Source organism: Heliangelus exortis, chromosome 14, assembly GCF_036169615.1.
Source record: "Heliangelus exortis chromosome 14, bHelExo1.hap1, whole genome shotgun sequence".
Lineage (NCBI taxonomy): Eukaryota > Metazoa > Chordata > Aves > Apodiformes > Trochilidae > Heliangelus > Heliangelus exortis.
The window spans coordinates 1,059,827-1,084,728 of record NC_092435.1 but is presented as its reverse complement, the minus strand read 5'-3'; the positions used below and the strand labels follow the sequence as shown (position 1 = coordinate 1,084,728).

General features: G+C 56.7%; 1 protein-coding gene across 1 annotated transcript; it reads right to left on the bottom strand.

Moving 5' to 3' along the window:
- Nucleotides 1–525: 525 nt before the first annotated feature.
- NALF2 (NALCN channel auxiliary factor 2) lies at nt 526–23,422 on the bottom strand. The gene is made up of 3 exons (XM_071758126.1): nt 22,389–23,422; nt 8,377–8,548; nt 526–7,847 (listed from the first exon to the last, which is right to left on the bottom strand). The coding sequence occupies exons 1-3, from the start codon at nt 23,157–23,159 to the stop codon at nt 7,441–7,443; spliced, it is 1,350 nt and encodes a 449-aa protein (XP_071614227.1). The 5' UTR covers nt 23,160–23,422; the 3' UTR covers nt 526–7,440.
- Nucleotides 23,423–24,902: the final 1,480 nt, after the last annotated feature.

Sequence of the window (24,902 nt, the reverse complement as noted above, 5' to 3'; positions counted from 1 at the left end):
ACCAAGACCTTCCAGCCGGGGAAGGGAGCTGCAGAGGTTTGTGCCCTGCCAGGCAGTGCTCAATCTGGAGCCGAGCGTCCTCTCCCTGTCGCACGCCGGGATCTGTTGTCCAGATGAATTAATTCCAGATTATACGTGGGTGTGGACTTCAGCTGGGCAAAATCTGGATACCCTGGTTTAGTCATTATTCTCTGATGAATCTCTTGGTGACAGTCTTCGCCCCTATTGTTCTGAGGTGAGCCCCATGGCAAGAAATGTGAAGGCAAGAAACAAAAGAATATAAAGAAAGGTTACGAAATCAACTTCAGTAAGGGAGGGTTATTGTCCCTCTGCTCTGCCTCCTCTGTCCTCCGTTTGAGATTGGATTTCGCAGGGGGAAAAAAGCTCCAACCAACCCCAACACCCGTTGGAGAGGGGGAGAGGGAGTCTGCAGGGCAGGTTCTGGTGGGGTTCCACCACATCCCCCGGCACCCCGGGACCTGCACGGCCCCGAACGAAAGCGCCGAGAAAGGGAGGAGGAAGAAGTTATCATCAATTCTTAACATTTTATTTCTTTACTGGGTTAAACAAGGAGCGGAGAAAACCTCTGCCCCAAAATACAACAGAACTGAAAGCATTACAGGTACAGAGACTATTGAACACAGAGAGTAGTAGGATAATATTTTTTTTTTTTTTTAATACAACTGAATTATAGCATGGGTTTGTGTTTTTTGTTGTTTTTTGTTGTTTTTTTGTTTTTTTGTCGTTTGTTTTTTGTCAAACCATCTTGGAAAATAAATGTAATAGGAACTAGTGCAAAAAAGTTCTAAACATGAAGCACAGTGTATAAAATGGCATAAGAAAACTGTCCCCTCGAGGACACAGTCACTTTCTTATGACAGAGGGGAGAAAGAGAAACAGAAGGGGGGTGGGAACGAGAGGGAGGGTCCAGGAGGCTGAGGAAGAAAGCTGGAAAGAAAGAGAAACCGGGCAGGGGGATTAGAAAGAATATTTTGACTTCAGCAGTATGGTTTGTTGGTTGGTTTGTTTGTTTTTTTTTCGTTTTCACCTCGCCACCCCGTACTGTAAAAGGACTTTTTGTCCTAGGTCTGAGCTCTGTAACCACCCACATTTCACAAGCACTTGAGAAGGGTTCGGTCACAAGCAGCCTGGTCCCACCAACACCCAGGCAAAGCCATCCCAGGGGGGTGTCCCAGACCCTGGCGAGGTCCCCCTGGGACCCCCCCAGCCATGGAGGGACAGGGAGACCTCCCCCCAGCTGCTGGGAACAGCATCTCCCAAACTGGGAACATCCCAGGGCAAGAGGGCGAGGACCACGTCCTTGGGGCTCTCTCCACTCCTCTCCCCCAAACCAGTTCCCCTCCAACCATGACGCTGGCTTCCCTCACACTTCAGTGACCCTGCCAGGCTGAGCTCATTCCCCACACTGAGTTTCTCCCCCACTGAAACCCCCAGGAGCACAGGGAAGCCCCCCAGGTCTGTGGGCATCCCCCAACTCCCAGCCTGAGCATCTCCAAGGTGGGAAGAAGCTGGGTTCAGTTGGGTTGGGAAAAGAAAAAGAGAGGCTGGAGAGAGGGCTGGAGAAGAAGGGGAAGCTCAGCAGGCAGGTCCCAAGGGGAAGGTGTCCATGTGGTTCCCAAGGTGTGTGACCCGGGGCTGGAGCCATCCCGGGAAGCAGGGCAGCTTTCCAGTTCCCTTTCACCACGGAGCAGCTTCAGCCTCCTGCCCCCAAGAAATTGGCTGGATGCTATTTTAAGTAGAGCTGGTTGGAATTCCTTACAAATTGCTATTCTCTCTGAATCCACTGCCACCAGTTCCAACTGCGCGAGCAGAAAAAGTGTCTTTTTTTTTTTTTTTTGTGTTTGGTTTTGGGTTTTTTTTTTTTTTCATTTTATTTTTTGAAAATGAAAAGTTTTGTGGGAAAGCACTGCTCTTGATCCATTTCTCAATTGGAAAAAAAACCCCAAAAAACTGGTCATAATTATCAATATGGCTTGTTTTGACAAGTTTCAAAATTAAAAAAAAACCAACAAAACTGTCTGGCTTGAAATGTCTTTTTGTTTTGCAACTCGAGCACGTACAGTTCCCAAATACATTTAAAAATGGTAAAACCAAACCCAAATTTCATAAGCCAAACCCTTTTTTTTTTTTTTTTTTTTTTTTTTAGCTCCAGTTTACAACAAGCGAAGCTGTCGACTGCTTGGCCTGAAAAAAGGATCAGCATAAAATGCTAACGAGGCTGGAAACCACTCCTGAGCCCTTCTTTCGAACAGAAGTACAAGACATGGACACGAAGCCTGGGAAGGGACGTGGGAGGAATGGGGTTTGGTCACACATCCTGGTTCTGGGGGCTGAGAGGGCTGATAAAACCCCATTTTTTAAAAGGGATTATTTATTATTCTTATTTTTAAGGTCCTCGTTTGAAAATGATTTATCCTTCACTTACGGCCACAGCATTTCCTTTGCTCCCATCATCCCAGAATGAACAGAGGGTCCCTTTGGGAATCACCCTGGAGCTGCTGACCCCCCTGGCAGGGGCTGGGGGCAGCCCTGCACCCCCAGGGTGGAGGTAAAACCCTTCCTTCCCCTTCACCCAGTGCTCCCCACCCACCGCAGCTGGGACCCCAAAAAGGAGCAGGGGGTGGTGGAGCCAGCCCCGTTTTTGGGGGATGCTCAGCCATGGCTTGGTGCTGGCTTGGTTGGTCAAGATGGAGCCTGGGGCTGCAGGGAGGGTGTAATCACAGCCTCACAACTGGAAACATCACAACTGGATGGTGCCTGGACCCCTGCAGCCCACCATGAGCTGGGGGGATCCAGGAGCCCTGAGCAGGGGGGGAAGGGGTGACCACGGGGTTTCGTAACGTCCCCCCCTCCCTGGGATGGCAAGAACTGACTTTGATTGATGGGCTGGAGGAGATGGTTATTAAAGTTCTGCCTAAACACCAGAGGCTGCCCTTCCCAACCTTTGAAGGATAATTTAAGAGAGATTTGTATCCACGGGGCAGCTCAGAAAGTCTATAAACAAATTTGTCTGGCACGTCACATGGGTTTTAACAGGGAATTTCACAGAAACCAAGTATCCCTCTATCCCGATTGTGTCCCTGCCAATCTCTATAGGCATTCCTGTCCGAGGTGGGAGGGAGGTATCAAACTGGAACTTATCACAAGGTGCTGCAGGCCTTGCTGGGGCAGAGCCTTCAGTCCCCATGCTGAGCAGCAGGCAGTGTCCCCTCCCGCACACCCTGTCCCGCTGGCCACCCCACGGGCCCTGCTCCCTGGCTGGACCAGGCCACCTCCCTTGCCGACGTGGCCTGGTCCTAAGGGACGTGGCAATGGGAAGCTCCATCCCACCACCAAGCAGGATCCGACCCCGGGAGCAGCAGATATCAGGGATTTTCATTTTTTCTTTTAAACGGGGGCAGAGGAGCCGCCTCCCAGCACCGCCTGCAGTCCTGAGTGGCAGTGAATGAACTGCCCTGACATCTCCTATTGAAGCAAAGCAAAATGTGTTGAACAAAAACCATTTCAAGATGTTTTCTGAGTGTTGCCAAGTTACTCAACATGTTCTGCTTTAGTTGTCAGATGCTTTCAAAGCGATTTCCCTAACTCAGAGCACGAATGGTGAGGGCTCTCCCTGGGAATCTTTTGCCTGGGGCTACCATGGATCTGTATTTTCATAAGAAAAAGGCTCAACTAATGATTAATCTTCACCAGAGGAAGCAGGGCCTTTCTTTGGGATTTTTCTTCAGTTATTTTTAATTAATTTGTACAACTGGCAGTTACATTAAAGTGCAGAACCCAGGACTAGTGCTCCAGCCAGGCAGGACCCAGCTATCTCCTTCCTGAAGCCCCTGAGACAGCATCACCCCTCAGCTCCCCCAGCCTTGCCTGGGAGGAATCACCCCTTCCCGATGGGAATTCTTCTCCCAGCAGAGAGAAATCCATCCACTGAAGGGAAGTTTGGGTTTTCCATGTTATTCCTAACACATGGTACCTCCACAGGCGAGAAGATCTAAAATGGTTGGACTGAAGAGGTGAAAGCACCTTGGGTTTAAATTCCCGGTGGGATAAATCCTGGTGTTCTCCAAGGTCCCAGGGGGCTGCAGGAACCTGGCTCTGGTCTGCAGGGCACAAGAGGGGCTGGGGTTGAAGTGTACCTGCAGGGACAGGGCAAAGAAAACCCTTCCTCACCCTACCCCAGGCAGATCCATGCCATGATTTAATAAAAATCATGTCAGTGGCACTAGCTGGGATGATATTAACATCTCCTTCCTGGTGTTTCCTTTTTTCTCTCGTAGAGCAAAGAGAAAGCTAACGTGGATGGAGGATTGTTAAGGTTGTAATGTCAGACCAAAGAGAAGATTTTTATCCGACGGCCTTATAATGCTGGACTGGGATATCCACTGCTTCCAGCTGCTCCTGCCTGGTCTGTGCACAGCCTCATCTGGATCCACTTAATGAGATTGGCAAAGTGTTGAATACAGCATATGGTGCCCTAAAACCACAGAACTTATTGACAGCAGCCCAGACTTGCTAAATAAAAGAACTCCTTCCAAAAGCCATGCTCTGTGAAGACTCAGCACTTTCCTTCCAGTCACACTAGGTAAAAATCCCAGCCCGGCGCTTGCTCTGCACCCCTGCCCACCCCCTGGCACCTTCCCCCCCCCTCTCTGCACCTCCTGGGAAGCCACCCCTTGGGAAACGTGTGGATCTGCTCCATCTCCAGCCCAGCTGACACACCAACATCCCAGGAACCACACTCAAGACCCTGGGTTTGAGGTGGTCCCGAGATGAGACTACGGAAGGTGACGACATTTGTCCTGGGTTATCCCACCCAAACCTGAGGATACCCCAGGGCCTCACTCACTCTGCAGGAGCCACTCACCACCACACCTCGGTGCCACCAAAAACCACCCGAGCCCTCACTGCCACCAACACCTGGGGCCGTGGCTCTGCTCCCCGGTGGAGCAGAAGACCTTCAAGGTGAGCAGGAGGGCACAGAGGCCTGGGGAGCAGGCTCTGGAGTCAGAGGGATGGATGGCAGAGAGGAGGGAGCTGGGGCACTGCTCAGTGTCTCAGAAGAGACAATGAGCAGGGCCAGTGACTCAGGGCCACTCGCTGACGCACCACACTGGGCTATTCTTCTCTCTCTAGATGAGTTGTTGGAAGATTGGATGCAGCCTATCTCTGAGAGAGGCGCCTGGAATTAGCTTAACTCTTGGCAGTGCATGAAAAATCTAATTTCCTTCAGCAGGGGCTGGATGGGGCTGTCTGGAGGCAGGCACAGGACCGTGCCTCCCTTCCTCCAGCTGACTGTTCCTCCTCATCACCAAAGCAGCCACAGGGCTCATTCCTCAGCAAACTGGGGAGCTGGGTCCCTCTTTGCTGAGGGATTGCACGCCCAGGATCTCAGAGAAGTGTAAACTAGACTGGAAATCTAGGGATGCTGCGAGGAATAACAGAACTGGGAGGGTCCTCCCTTCCCTGGGTGGCAAGAGCAAAGAGATCTGCTGGGGAAAACCTCCCTGCATCCCCCATGAGCATCACCTCTCCCAGCCCGGCCACCGAGGGACAGCGGGGTCACTGGCTTGGGATCTGCAGGACTTTGGTAACAGGCAACTGTGAAGGTGTAAACATCACCCCAAAGCTCTGAGATTCAAGTCAAAGCAGAAATGAAACATTCAGCTGCCTCTCAGAGCCTCTTTGGTCTGGAAATGGGTTGGAAAGGCCAGGAACCCTGTCCTTCCCAGGAGATGCCCTGTGCTTCCTTCTTCCAGCCGGGTAGGAAGCAGCTTTGCTCATGGGGCTCTGTGTGGCTTTGCCTCACCCCAACACACCAGTAACCCCAAAACTCTTACAGCCCTCAACTTCTTGGATCCTCACAGGAATCTGGGATGGGACTGAGATGCAGCAGGACATCCCCTCCTGCTCCAGCAGGCTGCAAGGCTGCAGGGATCCAGCCTGGGCTCAGCCCCCCATCAAGAAGCAACCTAGAAACAGGGACCATCACATGTCCTCTGCAGGCAAGGAGCAGGGTCACTTCCCCACTGCAACCAGGACATTTTGCAGCTGACCCAAGCTGAAACACACTTTCTTCCTTCCTCAGAATGAACTTACCCTCTCTGGTGTGCAGCCATCCCCCAGGCATCAGTATTCCTGCTAGGAAAAGTTCCTACTGGGTGGGAGGAAATTTTGGGAGGACAAGGAAAGCAGGATCTGATGTCTGTTTGGGGCTGAATCCCTGGATACGCTGAGCCCAGGTTAAAAAAAATAAGTGAGCTAAATGAGGCACCTTGCCTGGCTGGGTCCAGCTGTCCCAGATGGGCTCCTGAAAATTTTCTAATGTGGAGAAGATCCACAGATAGAAAGGACTCACAAAAACTCTCTTCCCCAGCTTTATCAGTGCCTCTTCTTTGCACGGGAGATGCTCCCTACAAGCCAGATTTCTCCAGCCCTTTTCCCAGCCCTTCTGCCATCCAGCTGCTGATTTGTGGCCGGGCAGCATGGCAGGATGCTTTCAGATGCCCTGCACCCATGCTGCACCCCACTGCCCTGCTCAGCCTCTGACAAATCTCCCTAACTCCTCTCAGACACCAGCACTCTCATCAAGCAAGCAAGCAAGCAAAAAAAGGTTAAACCAAATCATCGGGATGCTGAGCAAAGTGGGATGTGGGGAGGTTGGGGATGTCCCTCCTGCTCCCTGCCTCCTCCCTCCCCTACAGAGAGGAGGAGGAGCAGGAGAGGCAAGGTTGGAGGCTCAGGTTGGGACTGTAAAGAGACAAACCCAGAGAAATCCCACAGTTTAGCACACTGCCATCCTGCTCCTCTCCCCCAAACCCACCAGCAAGGGGACGAGCCCGGGCTGTGCGGAGGGGAAGGTCACGCCGAGGGTGATGTCACCCCCGGGGTGGCTCTGCCTCCAGCTGGTGGGTGTATCCCCGGGGACAGGAGTGGGGGGACAGGGCTGTGCCCAGAGGTGCTGCCTCCCTGCCCACCTGGGATTTACAGACCGAGGAGGAAAAGAACCAGGGCTGAGGCCGACGATCGACCCTCGGCGTGGCGCGGGCACCCAAGGCACTCGCGGCGGGCGGGCGGGCGGCGGTCCCGGGGCTGGGGGAGAGGGATGGGACACACACACCCACCTCTCTTCCAAAGGGACCCCCTCCCCTCCGCTCCCCCCGGCCCCCTGCCCTACCTTCCTGCTGCCTGGCTGCTACTGACCGAACCCTTCTCAGAGCCGAGTCCCGCAGCCCTGTGCGCGTTAGAGACTCTTCATCACGGGGATGCCCCGCGGCGAGCAGCTCTGGGGGGGACCCCCGGGGGGAGGGGGAAGTGTGAGTCACCCCCGATCCCGTGCCTCCCATTGGAGGAATAGCGTGTGCCCCCCCTTCGTGGGAAAAGATCTGGCGTTCTTCTTGGAGGTTGGCTCTGACCTCCCAGTCACTCGTCCCGTGCCACGCTCTCCTCCAGGGCGGGCAGGACCTCCGGGCTGAGCCCCCCGCCGGCCGCCCCGCCGCCGCCGTGCACGCTGGAGAAGGACACCATGGTGTGGAGGAGCATCAGGACCAGCACGCAGAGTCTGATCCTGCTGCTGCCCAGGCGAGACCCTGCGGAGACCGGCAGCAAGGATGGGGAGTGGGGCTGGTGGTACTGGTAGTGGTGGTAGAGGTGGTAGTGGTTCTGCCGCTGGTGATGGAGGTGGGGGTCGTGGCGGTAGAAATGGAGGGATTCGGAGGCTGTGGATTTGGGGGATGTGTCGTCGTTGCTGTCTGGGGGGTGGTCGCAGGAGTCCCATTGCACCTCGCAGCACTTGGCCTCCTCGTTGGGCAGCTGGTTCTCCAGCAGCCCTGTGGGAAGGCAGAGGAAGAAGAGAGGGGGTCAGAGAGAGACAGAGACCACAGCGGGGCTGAGCCCCGGTGCCCGCCTGCCCTGTGCCATGGGATGGGCAGAACCCGAGAAGCAGGACACATGGAGACAACCCAGAGACCCCTGTGACAACCAGAGATCCCCCCAGAACTGGCCCTACGTGGGGCTGCAAGCCTGCTGGCAGAGCTCACAGCCCCGGGGTGCATTCAGGACACCCCAAACACTGCTTGTAGCAGTGCGGTGTCCTGGCCCTGATCCCATCACCTTCAGCCCCTCATGGGCCTGCTTTAGCTTTCAGCTAGATGAAGAACTGCTGCTGTGTCTCCATTAACTGATCCAGCCACGCTTCCATGTCTCAGCAGTTCTTCACATGGTTCCATGCTGTACTCCTCCCTCTTCACCCCAAAAAACCCCTCCTAATTCTTGCAAAGCTCAACGGGGCTCCTCAGCACCCTGTCCCATCCCCCCACCCCATGTCCCCTGGTGGTCCCGCTCCCTGGACCTCCTTACCTGTACAGATGAAGCCAGGCAAACCTCCATAGATCAGCTCATCATTGTCTGGTAAGACAAAGGGGCACCTGGTCTGCACCTCCAGGCAGTATTGCTTGCATGGGATCCGGTGTCGGCACTGGTGTTGGGTCACGTTGAAATACTCGGAGCAGAGCCAGGCCTTGTAGACAGCCTAGGGGAAGCCACCAAGAAGGAGATGTCACCACCCCGAGCACCGTGGGGTGGAAGGGGAAGGGAGAGCTCAGCAGACACGAGAACTGGGTTTACGTTGGATCTGGGTCACTTCCTGAGCTCACCCACCCGTTCGAATAAAACCCTGAAGTGTTGGGACCCTGGAACTCATCCAACAAACTCAACCCACTGCAGAAATAAAAGTTAATTAACCACACGGAATAATGTCCCCTACAGACAGGCACTGAGACAGATGATGGTGACTCTGCTGAGACGCTGTGGTCCCCACAGGCTCTGAGGAGGGGACAGCAAAGCAGACCACGGGCTGATCTTCACCAGACATTCCCCAGATCTCTGCCTGCTGGGGAAGCTGCTGGCCAGGAGCAGTGGGGCTGCAGCCTCAGGCTGGTCCCTCTGCCACCCCGTAACACCTTCCCCACCCCCCTGCCTGGTTCAGGGGAGAACATTCCCAGCTGGCAGAAATCCATGCTGCTTCTTGTGGCTCGCAGGAGCAGCCCCTGGGGGAACACCCTCACTTTCCAGGGGTATTCTGACACTCGAAGGCACCACAGGGTGGTTCAGATGCCCCTGAGCTCACCCTCCTGTGGGTCAGACCTCTGCCTGGCAATGTTTCCAGAAGGAAAAGCAAGCTGGAGGCTCACCTGTGGCTGCCACAACCCCTGCCTGGGCACAGCAGGGCACAGCCCAGATGGCTTTGGTTAAGACCACATCTCCCTCATCCCCCTTTATCTCCCGAGCATCAGGCACGGGTGGAAATTGTTTGTCTTGGCTGGCTGGCAAAGGGAGAGAGATATCATTCCTCATGGCATTCCTCTGGCTGACAGAAACCCACGGCATGGCTGGGAAGAGCAGCACCCTCTGTGGTGCTTCCAGCTCATCTCTGAATGTATCTCAGCCCCAGAGTTAAGGTCATGCCAATGACCACATCCAACTTCCTTTGAAACCAACCAGAAAGGACTCCCTGTGATTCAAAGGGAATGAATTTCCCTCCTCGGCGTGCTTAGAGAAAAAAAAAAAACCCTGTGCTCCTCCTTCCAGCTGCATTTTTATTTTCTGGAGGCTTTAAAAAACATCACTTCTTTGTTTCCCCATGTTTCCATAGATCCTTATCATCGTTTGTTTGGATCATGGTAGTGTCTCAGGATTAAAGCGGGTTGGGAAATTCTTGGCAAGTTATTTTAGTTTCCTTTTTTTTTTTTTTTTTTTTTCTTTTTCCCTCCTCTCCTGAAAAATGCCAATTCATGAAAATTTTCATGGAAAAATGTGAATTTTGGTGAAACTTTAGCCACAAAAAAAAGGCTGATCAAGGCCAGGACACAATACAGGGAGCAAATCTTTCAGAGCAGCCAATAGCCCTGTGGTCAAGGCTTTCAGCTGGGCTGTGGGAAACCCAGCTGTGGTCCTGCTTTTTCTCCCTGGCCTGCTGGATGTTCATGACTTTGACAAAGCAGAAATGCTCCAGAGAAGGGTCTGACCCTGCAGCCGGGCTGGGAGGACACAAGCAGGAGGGAGAGCTTTGAGGTTGGGATCTGCATCTGCCCGAGCTGGTTCCCTGGGGCTGAGGAGGGGACACGGACAGGGCAGGCACCCAGAGATACCTCAACCCCAGCCCAACGTCCGTCCCCTCTCCAGCCTCTGCTCCACCAGGGACCATGCTGGGAGCATGGGGATGGTGGGACTGCAAGGAGGACACAGAAGGACCCCTGGGTGGGTGGCTCAGGACACTCCACCAGCTCAGTGAACTTTTCTCCTTCATGAAAGCATCTACGATTGCTCTCCATGCGACCTCAACAGGATGGAAAGGAGGGTCAGGCATCTCAGTGGACAGTGACTACAGATGGGATGGAGAACCAGGAGGTATAAAACGGGCTTCAAACCATCCACTGACTGTCCAGGACCTGGCCAGATGAGACACATCCTTAATTTTGTGCAAGGACTCAGCAAGTCCCTGTCTCAACACGAGTCATCTGGAGAGGGACAACACATCCCTCTGAAGCAGGGCTGCTCTCCTTCCCTGTCGAGGATTTCTGACAGCCCGTGTAGAGCAGCTGCTGGAATTTTAAATGCCTGAAGCTGGGTGAGATGAATTCTCCCCCCTCCCCGGCCAAGTCATAAAGTTTCCAGGATTAAAAACTGGCTGCGTTAACCACACCGCAAACAGCCAGCAAACTTAAACAAGAATTAAAGACACCAAAAACTTGCCACTTGTTTTTCATCATTAATCATCTGGGGCTTTTTCTACGTGCCAGGTCTGTCTGTCACACAGCACCAGCAGTGCCCAGCCACCTCTGTCCCTGTCTCACACACACTGCGGGGGAATCAGCAATAAAGAGCAAACAGGCAAAGCTCTCCTCTCGAGGAGGTTGTTGTACCACAGAAAGCACTCATCTTGCTGCCTGCAAGTTCTCCTTCCTGCTTGACCTACATTTTTCCATCCCAAAAGTTCATTCCCTTCCATCACTCCCCCAACCAGCCCTCTCTCTCCCCTGGGTGTTTGCACATTTCCAGGATTTGCAGATGCACCGCGCTCCCGGTTCAGCCATAGCTTAGACAAGCTCTGCTGATTTACTCTCTCCAATTCTCTTCCCCTCTCTCTCCCAGCCCTTTAATCATCTCTGACTCTCCCTCCTGGTCACCTCCACAGTGACATGAGCAGCCTGGTCAGCAGGGATGTCACCCCAGGTCCCCGTGGCTGTCACCTGCACTGCTCGGTTGCAGTCAGCGTTCCTCCTGTTCTTCCTTGTGCCTCTGGCTCATCTCCAGCCTGGCCAAATAAATACAAGTGACCTCAACTCCAACAAGCTCTATTTTGGTGCCCTCTTTCTGCATTTTTAACTCAAGAGGACTGGCTAGATGACTCTGAAAGCACAAGGAGTTTTGCTGCCCAGGAAGGGGAGAACTCCAGGGGGATGAGGACAGCCAGACACCTACAGCTGAGTCTGCGGGTGGGCCAGAATAGTTACTGAGGAAACGGCTTCATTTGAGCTTAATTCCCTGTCATGAAAGACATTAAGAGGAAACAAAATGAATGGGATTCCCAGCAGCTACCTGTCTGCTCACATTTCCACCCAGACCTGCAAGCAGCAGTCAGAGGAGGAGCTGGCAGGAGCTTCTGTGCCAGATTTTGTTCCTCGCTGCCCAGGAGGAAGCAGACCCAGCAGGATGCTCGGAGTTTGTCCCGGGAGCTGCTGGGCTCTGCTCTCAGGACTCTACTCCTTCTCTTTGCTGCTGCCATGGGTGCTCCACGGACTCTTTTCCAGGAGAGGCTGGACCAGACGAGCCTCGAGGTCCCTTCCAACACGTGTTCTGGGATTCTAGGAGCCCATCAGGAACCTGCCCAAACCCTTCCTCCCCAAACCTGCACTCAGCTCACTCACACCTCGCCCATCGGGGTGAAGCATCTGCCTGGACATCCACTTCCAGGTGTGCCAGGAGGAGAAATCCCTGCCTGCTCCAGCCAGCCCCCCCAAGGCCCAGAGCTGCTCCTCCCCTCCCGGAGCCTTTCCTGGGACTCACATTTCCATCACGGCCTGAGACGAGCATCTGGAGTGGCTGCGCCTCATTAATCTTGGACACAGGGAAATGAGTACTGCTAATGAGCAGCTCGGGCAGCTCTCCAAGCTCTGGCACATCAGGATGCAGTGCGGGAAGCAGGACACGCAGCGGGGGAGAGAAGAGCCCCCTCAGATGGCAGAGGATTAAGGGAATGCTAACATCCACGGCTGGCCAGGAGTCACAAACACAAGCTGCAATGTCCAATTACCACTGTATTCAATTACAGCCGCCTGCAATTCTGACATTAACAATGTTGAGCTTTTTAAACAGTTTTTGCTGTTTGTTTTGATGGGTTTTGTTGTTTTTTGTTTTTTTGTTATTTTTTTTTTTTTCTAATGAGCCTCGCTATAGGCTGTTCTAACACCGTATCTGCAGCAGCTGCTTTTTTGGTCACCCCTTTGATACTTCTGGAGATGCATTATCCCCACCTCACCACATTCACATGCTCTGGGTTTAGCGAGGTGAAAGGGGGGGGGGTGGGTAGGGAAACACAACCCAACCCCAGAACCCAACAACTGCGTGCAATTAATACTTTTTTTTGGTGGTTTGTGTATTTTTAAATTTTTTTTTTTTTTTACTATAATGTAGAGCTGTGCCTGGCGATGACAGCGCTGGAGCCATCGATCCTCCCTTTCACAACCAGGGGAGGAGAGCACCCAGGAGCCTCTGCCCATTGTACCCCAGCACCCCAGGGCATGGAGGGGGGGCAGCAGCTGTGCAGGGGAGGCTGTGCTGGGCCCAGCACTGACCAGCAGCCTCCAGGAGGGCCCCGAGCAGGGGAAATGTCTCTGCCTCCCATCTCACACCCAGGGACCTGACTGATGGCCCTGCCAGCAGCTCCAGCAGATCCTGAGCCTGAAGTCACTTCCAGACACGTCCCAAAGCACCAGAAGTCAGAGCTACCTACTCAAGACACTTTAGTGACTTCATGGATAAGTTTGTTTTTTAGCATCTCTGTTTTAGTTGTCAGCTTTGGAACAAAGGTACTACCTGAAAGCCCTTTCTTTTATAAAAAAAAAGGGCTCCCCCCAAATGAAGCCCCCTCCAAGCCACTCAAACCAAGCCTGAGACACACGTTTCTCTCAAGGCTCATCTTGCAAAACAAAACCATCTGTAAAGCCTGAGCTCCACACACCTCCCCTGCCCAAAGCCCAGCTCCCAAACCCTGAACACTGAAGCTGAGTGTGATGAAGCTGCTATTGGGCAGCTCCATGCCCACCCTGGGAACACCTGGAGCAGGCAAAGACCAGGGGAAAAAGCATCTCCCTCTGCCTCAGCAAAGCCCCCACACCTCCCACACCCGGGGTACACACCTGGAGTCCCCACCAGGGGACTTTCTCCCCATGGTCCAGCCACCCAGCCCCCCACGACAGACCCCAACAAGCTTTTGCTCCCACACCACTGCTCAAAAGCACTACAATTCCCACGAAATGATATCTTCCTTTAATTATCAGATTCCACCTGGGGACAGACGTGTCCATCCTCCAAGAGAGGATGCAGACAGGGTGGCAGTCACTTGCTAGCTCTTGCTTCGTCTCTGTCCCCTGGCATCCCATTTCTGTCCCTTCTGCTCACCCTATGACTTCTCCTGGCATGCAGGGACAGTGTCTGGTACAAGATGGCCCCAGTCGTGGTGGGCTGCCTGGAGGCTCTGCTGCATGACAAATCTACTGAAAGCAAACAAAGTGAACATGGAGCCTGCTCCTCTTGGAAGCAAGGACTGGATCCCACTGTGCCACGGGCTCTGTCCTGAGACCCGTCTGGCCACACCAGCCCCAGGGCACAGAAAGGGTGGGAATGAGGGGTGAGAGGGTGGCAGTCAATCCAGAGAGTACCCTAAAGGTTTTGGATGGGGTTTAGAGAGGAGGGGAACAGTTCACCAGGGAGGAGTGGCCAGGATGGGAGTGTAAAGGTCTGTGTGGGAATGGGATGGACTCCAGGAGAGCTGGGAAGGAGATCAGGACAAATCACTCATGGCCAGGGAGCAAGCAGCTTCTCCCTAGTATCTGGAGGGCTTTGTCCTTTGGTCAGGACCCAAGGGGAAGCTGTCCTGGGGCTGTGGATAGGGATCCTCTTCCTAACAAACCCAATCCTGTTGGCTCACCAGCACACAGTCCAGGTGCCCCCAGCCTAAGGTGGGGAACACCAAACCAGAGCAGCACCACAAGCACCAAAACAGCAAACCAAGCTCTGTGTCATGGCCAGGCTGCACAGGGACTAAGCCTTCAGCCTCCCTGGGAAGCTCCTGACACAGCAGTTTTCCATGGAAAGGAAGCCCCATCACCAGTGTGCCACCACATTAGGAATGATTCTTGCCCTTGGTGGAGTGGGGTCGGGGTCTTGGGATGTTGAGAGGGGTCAAGGCAACAACAAAACCTGAATAATCCAGTGAAAAAGTACAAGCAAGTCCAAGTACACCCACAGACAGGCCAAGTGGCACAACAAGACAAGGATGAGAAATAAAATCATCCCCGAGCGGCCAGCCCCAGGCCAGGGGAGCAGCTCCAGGCACCCCAATACTGGCTGCAGGAGGAACCCAACAGCCACTCCAGACCCCAGCACAGTGTCCTGCCCTCAACCAGCACCCAAAAAATACCTCGTGGGGGTTTCAGAGCACCTGGGAAGGCCAGGGGGCTTGGTGAGCTCAGTGATGGCTTTGCTGTGGCTGCTCCAGCCAGCACAGCTCTGGACAGACCATGCTCATGGCTGCAGGTAACCAGTGGGTTAGTTAGCAGCCCAGTCTGCTATCAGCCCAATTAGTTAAACAGTAATTAAAGACTGCTCTGGAGCTGCTGATGAACACGATCGAGTTGGGACAGAGGGAAAGTCAGGTCCCTGCCAGCTATTGGAATCACTTGAGGAATTCACTCCCATTAGATACTGCTGCAGCCAGGAGCTTAGCAGGATTTGAAAGTAGATTAAACATTTATAGAGATAATGAGAACATCCTGTTACACTAGATAGGATATAAAAAAATAAAGACTAGACACTTCAGTGCCACGAGTCATAAATTACCCACCATCTGATGGGGGTGAGGAAGAAGTTTCTCCAGCAGAGTGGGTGCCTCGGCCGCCCGAGGCAGCGTTAGGCTGCAGCATCAGTTTTGGGAGGGTGTGAGTGCCCAGCAAGGGCTTTTCTGGGGTGTCAGGACAGAGCTGCCTCCCAACCCATGTGCACAGAAGGGCCTGATCCTGCCTCAAGGGACGTGTGCTGTGAGGTAACACAGCAGAGCTCCTAAACATCACCGAGCTGATGCCTTGATTTTTGCAATATACCCTCAGGTGTATTTCCTACACACCCAAGCAGCCCAGCAGTGGGCTGCAATGCTCCAAGTGCTCCCATCCCCAGCTACTCCAGTGAGGGGGTTTCCTCTGCAGGCACAGGGCAGGGAAGCTCTGCAGGGACACAACCTCGTGGCTCCTCTCCACCATCCAGCTCCATGGAAAGTGATGTGGAGACCAGGAGGTCGGGAAGAGACCCACGTCTGGAGAGGGTTGAGCTTTGCACTACTTTCACATCGAAAACAAAATGTTTGTTTTCAATAAGCACTCTCTTGCTGAGAAAGAGGTCCAGGGGGGAGAAACCGAAAGGAAAAGCCAAGGGGGGAAGAGGAGCGAGGCCAGAGCGTCCGAGCATCCCCAGGCAGGCAGCTGCTGGGCTGCAGGCAGTGTGGACAGATGGCTCCTGCTCACCCAAGCAGCCTCCACGTCTCATTCACAGATCTGCTGTCCCTGAGTCATTGCCCTTCAAACGACAGCACAACCAAGCATCCTCTGCGTGGAGCCAGGCACGAGCTGCATCCTAATGGCACCCGGTGACCGCGGGAAGAGCCCCGGCACCCAGGCACACCCTGAACCTGCTGCAGCTCCCGAGATGGGACACGGAGGAAAAACCCCACGGGGTCCTGTGGACGGCTGCCTGCTACCAACACCAGCATCACCAGCTGTCCCCAGGCAGCCCGTGGTGACGGAGGCAGAAGGCAAAGGGAGAGCAGGGGGGTGTGTGTCATTTTACCAGGCGACACGTTTGGCCGCTGAGCTCCCGGCTCCCTGCCCGCACCCCACAGGAGCAGGGCTGGCTGGCTGCTGTCCTGAGGGCAGTGCTGCCTGCTGGAGCATCACACTGAGCTGAGCCTGCTCCATCCAGGGGCTCGTTCCACCCCGCTGGTGGAGCACATCGTGCTCCTGGGGATGGGCACACGCGGAGAGGAATCCGGGCATGGAGAGGAGCCCGGGATCAGGGATAGGAACACACGGAGAGGAGCCCGGGCTTGGGGACAGAAACACACGGAGAGGAGCCTGGGCACGGAGATAGGAACGCACAGACAGAAGCCCAGGCTTGGGGACAGGAACACATAGAGAGGAGCCCGGGCTTGGGGACAGGCAGCAGGAACAGCCGGGAGCACACAGGCACAGAACAGGCGCTGGCACCTGCGTCACTTGTAGCTACTTGGTGACAGTTTGATGGAGACAGCTCTCTCGCCCTCCCCTGCACCATTTGCCGACCTGCCTGTTGCTGCACAGTCCTGCTGAGCCTCAGACCTGCTGCTGCCTTGGGAAACTTCTGCTCTTTTTCCCCCTGGACAGACGCTGGCAGGTGAGGAGCACCACAGCCAGCCCGCAGCGGGCATCCCGGCACCACTGAAACCAGAGGTAAATCCCCCCTGTTCACACCACCACCCAACTGCCTTCAGATTCGTTCTGCAATTTAATCACATCTAAGTGCAGGGCTGATGAAGCTGCCATTGCTGACACGGAATTGGTGTGTACTGTGGAGCTGCACACTCGGCTAAGCTCGTGCACGTGGTCCTGCTAAAGCTGCCAACAATGCCAAAAATCCTTGGAACTACTCCGGAATTTTTTTTCACCTCATGAAATGCCACTAAAGCTCCATCTCACCAGCCAGGCTCGTTCCTATCTCTGCAGACACCAGAGCTGCTGGGTGCTTGGGAGCAGCCTGTCCCCTCCTGGGCATTGCTGCTCCTGGTGCAGCACCCACGAGGTCACCCATGCTGAGAGAGGGGACCAGGCACCCATCCTGGGATGCAGATCTGCTGTATCCCTCCAGCAGGTTCCCTGCAAGCCATGGTATTAATGTGAACCCACCCTGGGCTTCACGTCCACAGAAAAAGAAGCCAGAGCTCAGTGAAATCACCTTTGCTGTGGTTCTCAGGAGAGCTCCACTCTGTGCAAGGAGCCAAACCAGCCCGAAGCCAGAGTGCACCTGAGTAAGCTGCATTTTGGGTAAGTTCAGCCCAGACAAACCCAACCTGAGCTGCTTCTGTGAAAGGAAAAAGCTGCTTTGGTTCCCCTGCAAGGCATCCCCAGCCCCAGGGTGTCCCTGGGATGTTGGGCTCCAGCTCCTGGCATGCTTGGCTTCCCAGAAGATGCTCAGCAGGGAGGGCTGCTGAGCAGAGATGTAGGTTCCTTTTGCTGTTTCTGGCTAAACAAGAGCAAGAAAACAGGATCCCTGGAGGATGTTGAACCTGGGCACCCCAGGTTTGCCCTGCAGCACCTCACACCAGGAACCAGCCCCTCACTGCATCACCTGCACACCCACAGCAGGGAAACACCAGCACGTTGTCAAAGCCTCAGGAGTGAACTCCTGCCCTGCCAGGCTCCCCATCACAGGCTCTCTGGTAGGGAATGGGGAAACCAGAGGCACAGAAATAGATCTGGCCTGGGTCTCAGCGGGATTCAACAGCCACCAACCAGCCCAGGCACACAGAGAAACCCTGCTCATCTAATCTGATTTGAGATGCTCCAGGTCCTGCCCAGCCTCGCCAGCCCACCAGCTCCGCTCCCAGCCCCAGCCCTGCAGCTCCTGCCTGTCAGTCCTTCTCTCTCCACAGCTTTGTTTCTTGCAACCTAATGAGTCTTTAATTCTGCAAGCTTTGTCCCATAGATCTTGATTTGTCCTGGCACTGGTAGGAACGGGCACTCTGAGGAGAGCTCTGCGCTGGGGCTGTGGGAGGCAGCAGGAAGACAAGAGCTGCCCAGGAGCAAAGCTCTCACCTGGCAGCGGCTGAGCTGGAGCAAAGCTGCTTCTCCAGAAAGACAGCAAAGAGGCACAAGGCAGCCACACACATCCCACGGGGTACTACTTTGGAGGAACGGGGATTTCTTCCTGCCCTGCAATTCCTGAGGGACACTCAGCTGGAACACCCACGCCCTGGGGCTGTGACCTCCTCCAGCTCTTCTGAAGGGTGAGACCAAGGTGTCACCACCACAGCCCAGTGCAAGAAGTTCACCATGCAGCAACAAAACATCACCCAGGAAGAGGGGAGATGGTGGTGGCAGGCAGCTGCTCCCAACTCATTTCATGGATTTTCCCTCTTACAGCCCTGAGTATTTCCCACCTCTTAAGCACACCTCCACAGCTGGCACCATGACCCCAGCAGCTGGCACTCAAGTCTTCTCCCACTGCAAGAAGTGAAATGTGTTTCAGAAGACTAATGGACCATCAGTGGTTGGACTTAATCATCTTAAAGGTCTTTTCCAGCCCAAACACTTCACTGATCCTATGACCTTGTGGACCCACTCCATCCCCTCCCTCTGGGGAGCCTGCCCACCAGGGGCTGTAGAGCCAGGCTCCAGGAAACCCCATCAAACATCAAATGCAAACGAACAGTCAACCCAAGAAATGTATTTCCACATTTCACTGCCTCTCAGCCACAGGGATTTTTGGTGCTAGTTGTAGGAGTAATAAGTAAAACATTTTCAGAGTGTGATTTGGAAGCTGAGGGTGCTACACGGGAATAACAGTGGTGTTTGCAGGAAAGTGGGATCTGCCCAGGAATTATTTCTGAGCAGAAAATAAAAAGGCTTAGGAGAGTATTACAGCATGAGCAGATGAGTTAGAGAGACCCCACCGTTTCACAGCATTTCTATCTCTTGGGGAGAGTTTGACTCAGCCTCCCCCAAGCTCTGGGCACAGATGGCTCTGGGGTTTGGATACTGAGGATGCAGCCCACCCTCCCACAGCACCTGCCAAGCACAGCACCCCAAAACCAGAGGAAGCCCTTGGGGTGCCTGATCAGCAGGGAACCATGAGACTCAGGTGCCTCCAACCCCCTTCCAAGTTTTTAACTCGGGGTCAAACCACAGAGGAGTGGGGCTGCTCTGCTGGGGGCTTTTGTTGCTGCTCTTGTTTTAAAGCAGATGCCAGAAGGACCCAAAACCACGGGGGCCATTTGGCTGCCAAAGCACTCCATGGGTGCCATTCCTTGGGATGGAGCTATGAAGGGATACGTGGGTCTGCAGAGGGAATGCTGCATGCAGGTGAGCTGGAGCTGCTTGGTTTCCCTGCCTTCAGTTTTCCAGCCACTGTTAGGGAACAGGGAGGATGCAGAGGGGCAGTGGGGAGGATGCAAAGGGGGAACGGGGAGGATGCAGAGGGGATGCAGCCCCACAGCACAGCAGCCCGAGCACCCTCCCCTGCCCCACACACTCACCCAGCCCCAGAACTGCTATTTAAATCCTGTTTACCCCGAGACTCAGGGCTCTCTGCAGCCAGGGTCCCGCTCTGAGGATGTAGCAGGAGCTTCTCGTGCCAGCTGAGCTATTATGTTTTCCTCCTCCCCTAATTTTTGCTGTCATTTGCTGCTGGTCTCTCTGCTGTTGCTCACAAGCGGATATTCACACGAGCGGCGTGCAGCCACGAGTCTCCTCAGAAATGCAGCATTCTTCACCATCTGGATAGGAATTACCCATCCAGGCTGCTTCAAAAATCCCGCCAGCCAGCTTTGTTCAAACACAACCAGCAGCCACAGCCCCTCCTGAGGTCCAGGCCACCGCAAATCAGGCCAAAACCCCCTGGTCACCACCCCGCTGGGCCAGGCTGACGTTAGCCTGGATTCACAGACAGGACACAGCCACCCAGCAGCCCAGGATGGGGCTGGCAGGAGCCCGAAGTCAGGCACCTACACATCCACCCAAACACCTGAAATAAGCGGCCTGATTTTCACCAGAGACTGAGGGGAGCAGGAGCAGGAGCAGGAGCAGGAGCAGGAGCAGGAGCAGGAGCAGGAGCAGGAGCAGGAGCAGGAGCAGGAGCAGGAGCAGGGAGGGCACCCACCCTGGACATCTCCCTTGGGGTCAGCCTGCACGGGGTGGCCCCACTGCTCCCACCCTCCTGCTGCTTCCCAAACACCTCCCTGTGAGACCTCAGGGATGGTGTTCCCAGGTGCTCCAAGGATGTGATGGCCAACGTGGCACAACGTGTGCACCTCCTGCTGCTGCTCCAGCTCTGCACCATCCCAGCTCCTCTCCTGCTTTCTCATCAAGATGTTGAGACCAGGGGACACTTAACCAAGCCTCGTGTAACCAGGGGACACTGAAGGAAGCCTGATCTAAGCACAGCTCTGTTTCTAGACACCGTGCAGCCCATGGGAACATCTCCTTGCCCAAGACCCAAAGGTAATGATTATTTTCTTATCCCTGCTTCTCCCTCCCAGGTCTCTGCACCAGCAAGCACAAAGAAATTGGACTCAGGAGAGATGGACACCAATCCTGAGGGAGTCTGTAGGCTCTACAGGACAGGGGGAGGGAAGACCCTGCTTCTGCTGGGTCCCTTCCTTCCCTGTGGAAGCAGAGAAGCAGCAGAAGGACCAAACCACTCCTTGCAAGGCTGTACACCACATACCTTGGAAACTGCTGGGGGAATTTGGGCAAGCAGGTTGTAATTACCTGGCCTGGCACCGGCCCAGAACACCAGCACCATTTCCAACTGGCTCCTTACAGCCCTGATGCAGAAACCCAAGCTGGAGAGGGGCTGGTGGCCAGGATCGTGCCCTTGACAAAAGGCACCAAGCACCTCACTGTCCCTCAGGGGACAAGCAGGGTGCCAAGAGCCACCTGTGCAGCCACCACAGCTCCCAGCATCCTGCAGAACTTTCCCAGAAGAGCAGTGGCCAAGCTCCATCCTATCCTGTCCCAGGGATGCTTGGCCTCCATCCCTCTGAGGGTGATGCTGTAACAGACCCTGCTGCCTCTCCCCCAGGACACTGCTCCCAGGAAGGGAAAGGAGCTTTAATTATGGAGACCATCAGGAATTATGGAGACCATCAGGAATTATGGAGACCATCAGGCTGGCCAGGGGGTGATGTCTGGAGGGAAGAGAGGCAGGTGAGTCAGGCAGCTCTGAGCAGATGGAGGCTGGTGGGGAAGCTGGGAACACCCAGCAGAACCACACCAGGCTCAGGAGAGAGCTGGGACCACAGCTCTCATTTTGGAGAGGAGATGGCACCGTGCTGAAGCTGGGTCTGACTGAGGGGGAAGGAACCTCATTTACCTCCAGAAACTCAACCATACCCTAGGCTAGGGACAGTCTGGGGGTAACATCAAGGGGAGGGCACATCCCAGCACCCCCAGTCTGTCTCTCTGAGGAGAAGGGGTGGGAGGGCTGGGAAAGAGCTGCTGTAAGCAGGGGAGGGACTCCAGCACCATGGTTCATCTCAGGTCACTGCCTGTCTGCAGACCTCAGCATAAGGATGGCCACACAGAGCTCCCCATCCCTACACAGCACCCCTCCTGGGCACCCCCTCCCCAACAGCAGCAGGCCAGAGGCAGCGGTGAGGGGATCCACACGTCATGGGGAGGGGGGTGGTGGGAGGCTGCTGAGCCCCCACTCTGCCCCCTTGCTCCCACCAAGCCCACCCTGGCCACCCCAGGGCTCTGCAGCCATCCCACCAGCACTGCCAGGCTGGGGCTTGGAGGGGACAAGGAGACCCCAGCCCACGGGCAGACAGGAGCATGGGCAGGAGGGTCACAGCCCCCTCCTGCAGCCCAGACCCCCAGGGCTTGGGGGGGGGCCAAGGGAGACCCCGGCACATGGGCAAGCAGGAGGGGCACAGCCCAAACCCTTGGGGGCCACGGGAGACCCAGAACCCATGGTCAGGCAGGAGCATGGGGAGGGAGGCTCAGTGCAGACCCCCAGTGCTCTGGGGGGTACAGGAGACCCCAGCCCACAGCCAAGCAGGAGCATGGAGAGGGGGGCTCAGTGCAGACCCCCAGTGCTCTGGGGGCCATGAGAGACCCCAGCCCACAGTCAGGCAGAAGCATGGGGAGAGGGGCTCAGCACAGACCCCCAGAGCTCAGGGGGCCACAGGAGACCCCAGCAGCCCCCGGCCCCAGGCAGGAGCACGGGGAGGAGGCCCCGATGCTCAGGGGGCCAGCACGGTGCTCACCCCACAGGAGGACGCGAGACCCCCCCATCCCAAGCCCCTTCCCACCCTGCAGCATCCTCCCGCTTCCCCGGCTCCCTACCTTGCAGTCCGTCAGGCAGGATCTGACCGAGTACTCTTCCGATTGCAAGTACTTCTCCAGCAAGAGGTCGAACTCCTCGTATTTTTCCTGAGCGTGTTGGTCCAGCCGCTGGTAGGCCTGGACGCAGCTGCTACAGGCCCCTCCGCCCAGCGCCCCGGCCGCCGCCACCACCAAGTCCACCATCAGGTTGTCCAGGCTGCAGTCCAGGCCGTCCGGGCCGGCCATCTCCCGCAGCAGGTCCCAGATCGTGTAAGTATCACAAAAGGAGAGGTTGAAGTTCCGAAAGTAAGCCTGCAGGAAGGTCCTCTTGGAGGAGGGAGAGGCGAAGAAGGGGTTGGCGGCGGGGGGCGAGCGGAGGGGCGCGCCGGCCGGGGAGCCCCGCGGGCGCTGCAGGGCCTGCAGCCGGGCGCAGGCCGAGTCCAGGTCGCCGCGGGCGGCGGGGCAGGGCCCGGCGGGGCCGGGGGCCCGGCTGAGGTTGCCCAGCAAGGCCTCGCAGCTCCCGCCCGCCGGTTCGGCCGCCAGCAAGGCCCGCGGCCCGCGGCCCCGCGGCCTCCCGGCGCCGCTCCGCTCCCGCGCCCGCAGCTTGGCCCCGGCGCAGAGCCACAGATGGTCGGAGAGGAGGACGGTGAAGAAGAGGAGCGAAGCCAGCGAGAGGCGCCATTTCTGCGCCCGCTCGGGGTCGGCCACCGGCTTGTCGCTGCGGCGCGGCGCGCAGCACACCGCCCCGCCGCCGGCGCCCCCGCGGGGGTACATCCAGGCGCCGCGGATCATGCTGCGGGGGCGGCCGGCGGCGGGGGCGGTGGCGGGACGCCCCGCGCTGCCGCCGCTGTCACCTGCGGCCGCCTCTCCGCGCCGCTGCCGCCGCCATGCCCGCGCCCCCGCCTACACACCGCCGGCCCCGCCGCCGCCTCGGCCCCGCCGCTCCCCGCCCCGGCCCCAGCCCGCTGCCCGCCGCTCGGGGGCATGCCCCGCCCGGGCTCCCCCGCTCACCCCCTCCGGCTCTCTTCTTCTTCTCTCTCTCTCTCTCTTTCTCTCTCTCTCCCCCTCCCTCCCGCCTTCCTTCCTTCCCTCCCTCCCTCCTTTCCTCCCGCCCTCCCTCCCCGCTCTCACTCGGCTTTCCGCCGGCCCGTCGGCTGCGCCAGCTCGCGGGCCCCGCCGCGCCCGCCGGGCCCCATGCCCTCAGTCTGTCGCCATCTTCGGCCGCGCCGCCAACACCTTGAGGAGCCGGCGCAGCCCTGCGCCTGCGCGACCGGCAGACCCCACCGGGACGCTCCCCCCACTCACCCCGGCCCTCCGAGACCGCCGCCGCCGAACCCTTCGCCCACCGCCACCTTCCCCCGCCGCTCCCGGCAGGTGCCGTGGTGCTGAAGGGACAGCTCCGCACCGGGACACCGGGACACCGGGACACCGGGACACCGGGACACCGGGACACCGGGACACCGGGACACCGGGACACCGGGACACCGGGACACCGGGACACCGGGACGCGGACACGGTCCATCCCGGACACCCCTCCCCAGACCCGCGGGAACGGGGACACCCCCCCAGCCGCCCCCCGCAGCCTCCGTCCCCGCCCGCACCGCCCTGAGCACCGCGGGGGACCGTGAGCGCTGCCCGGGGAGGGGGGGGGGGGACCCCGGAGCCCCGGTCCCTGCCAGCTCCCGGGGAGCGTTGTCCCGGGGCGGGGTGACCTCAACTCCCCCCGGAGTCCCGGTCCCCGCCGACACCCCCCGAACACCGCGGGGTTCCGTGAGTATTGCCCCCGGGGGTGGGAAATGGAACGGGGGTGCCCGCAGCCTCCCCCGGGGCCCCAGACCACGCTTGACCCATCCTCATCCCGTGTCACCGGTCCCAGCAGCGCTGAGGAGATGGGAGGGGACATCCCAAAGCTGCCCTTGTGCCCCTGAGGGGCAGATCCTGGGGGGAAAGGGGCTGGGGGACACCCGGCCAGCAGCCACGGTGTCCTCAGTGTCACGCAGCTCTCCTGGAGTGGACACGTCTTGTGTGGCTTGCTGGGCATTTGGTGCCTGTTCACTCTCAGCCCTGAAGACGGCCCCAAACAATTTGGTGTCTGCATCAAATTCTGATCCTCTGGCATCAGAGGATGCCAGCTTCCAGGGAATGTCACCTCTTTGTGTCCCAAACCCTGATGGCACCCAATGAGGGGTTTCTTGGGCTTGTTAAACAAGAGATCATCAGCTCACCAGAGTGAAAAACAGAGCTCTGCAAGGTGAAATCTTGGGGCACGCAAAGCACCCTGCCCTGAGGCTCCTTCTCCATTCCCGAAACCATCCTCACCCTCAGACACCAACGTGGCTCTGGGAAGTCATTCGGGTGTCCCTGCTTCTGGGCTTTTCATCAAGCTCAATCCCAAAACGAACCAGCCCCATTCATGCCCCTTGACTGTGCTGACAGCCCAGTAGGGGTGCTGGAGCTGGGTTCTGGGCTCCCTCTGACTGGGATCCCACTGGAAAACTCACTGGTGACTTTGTCCTTCTCCCCTTTCGTCAGCCT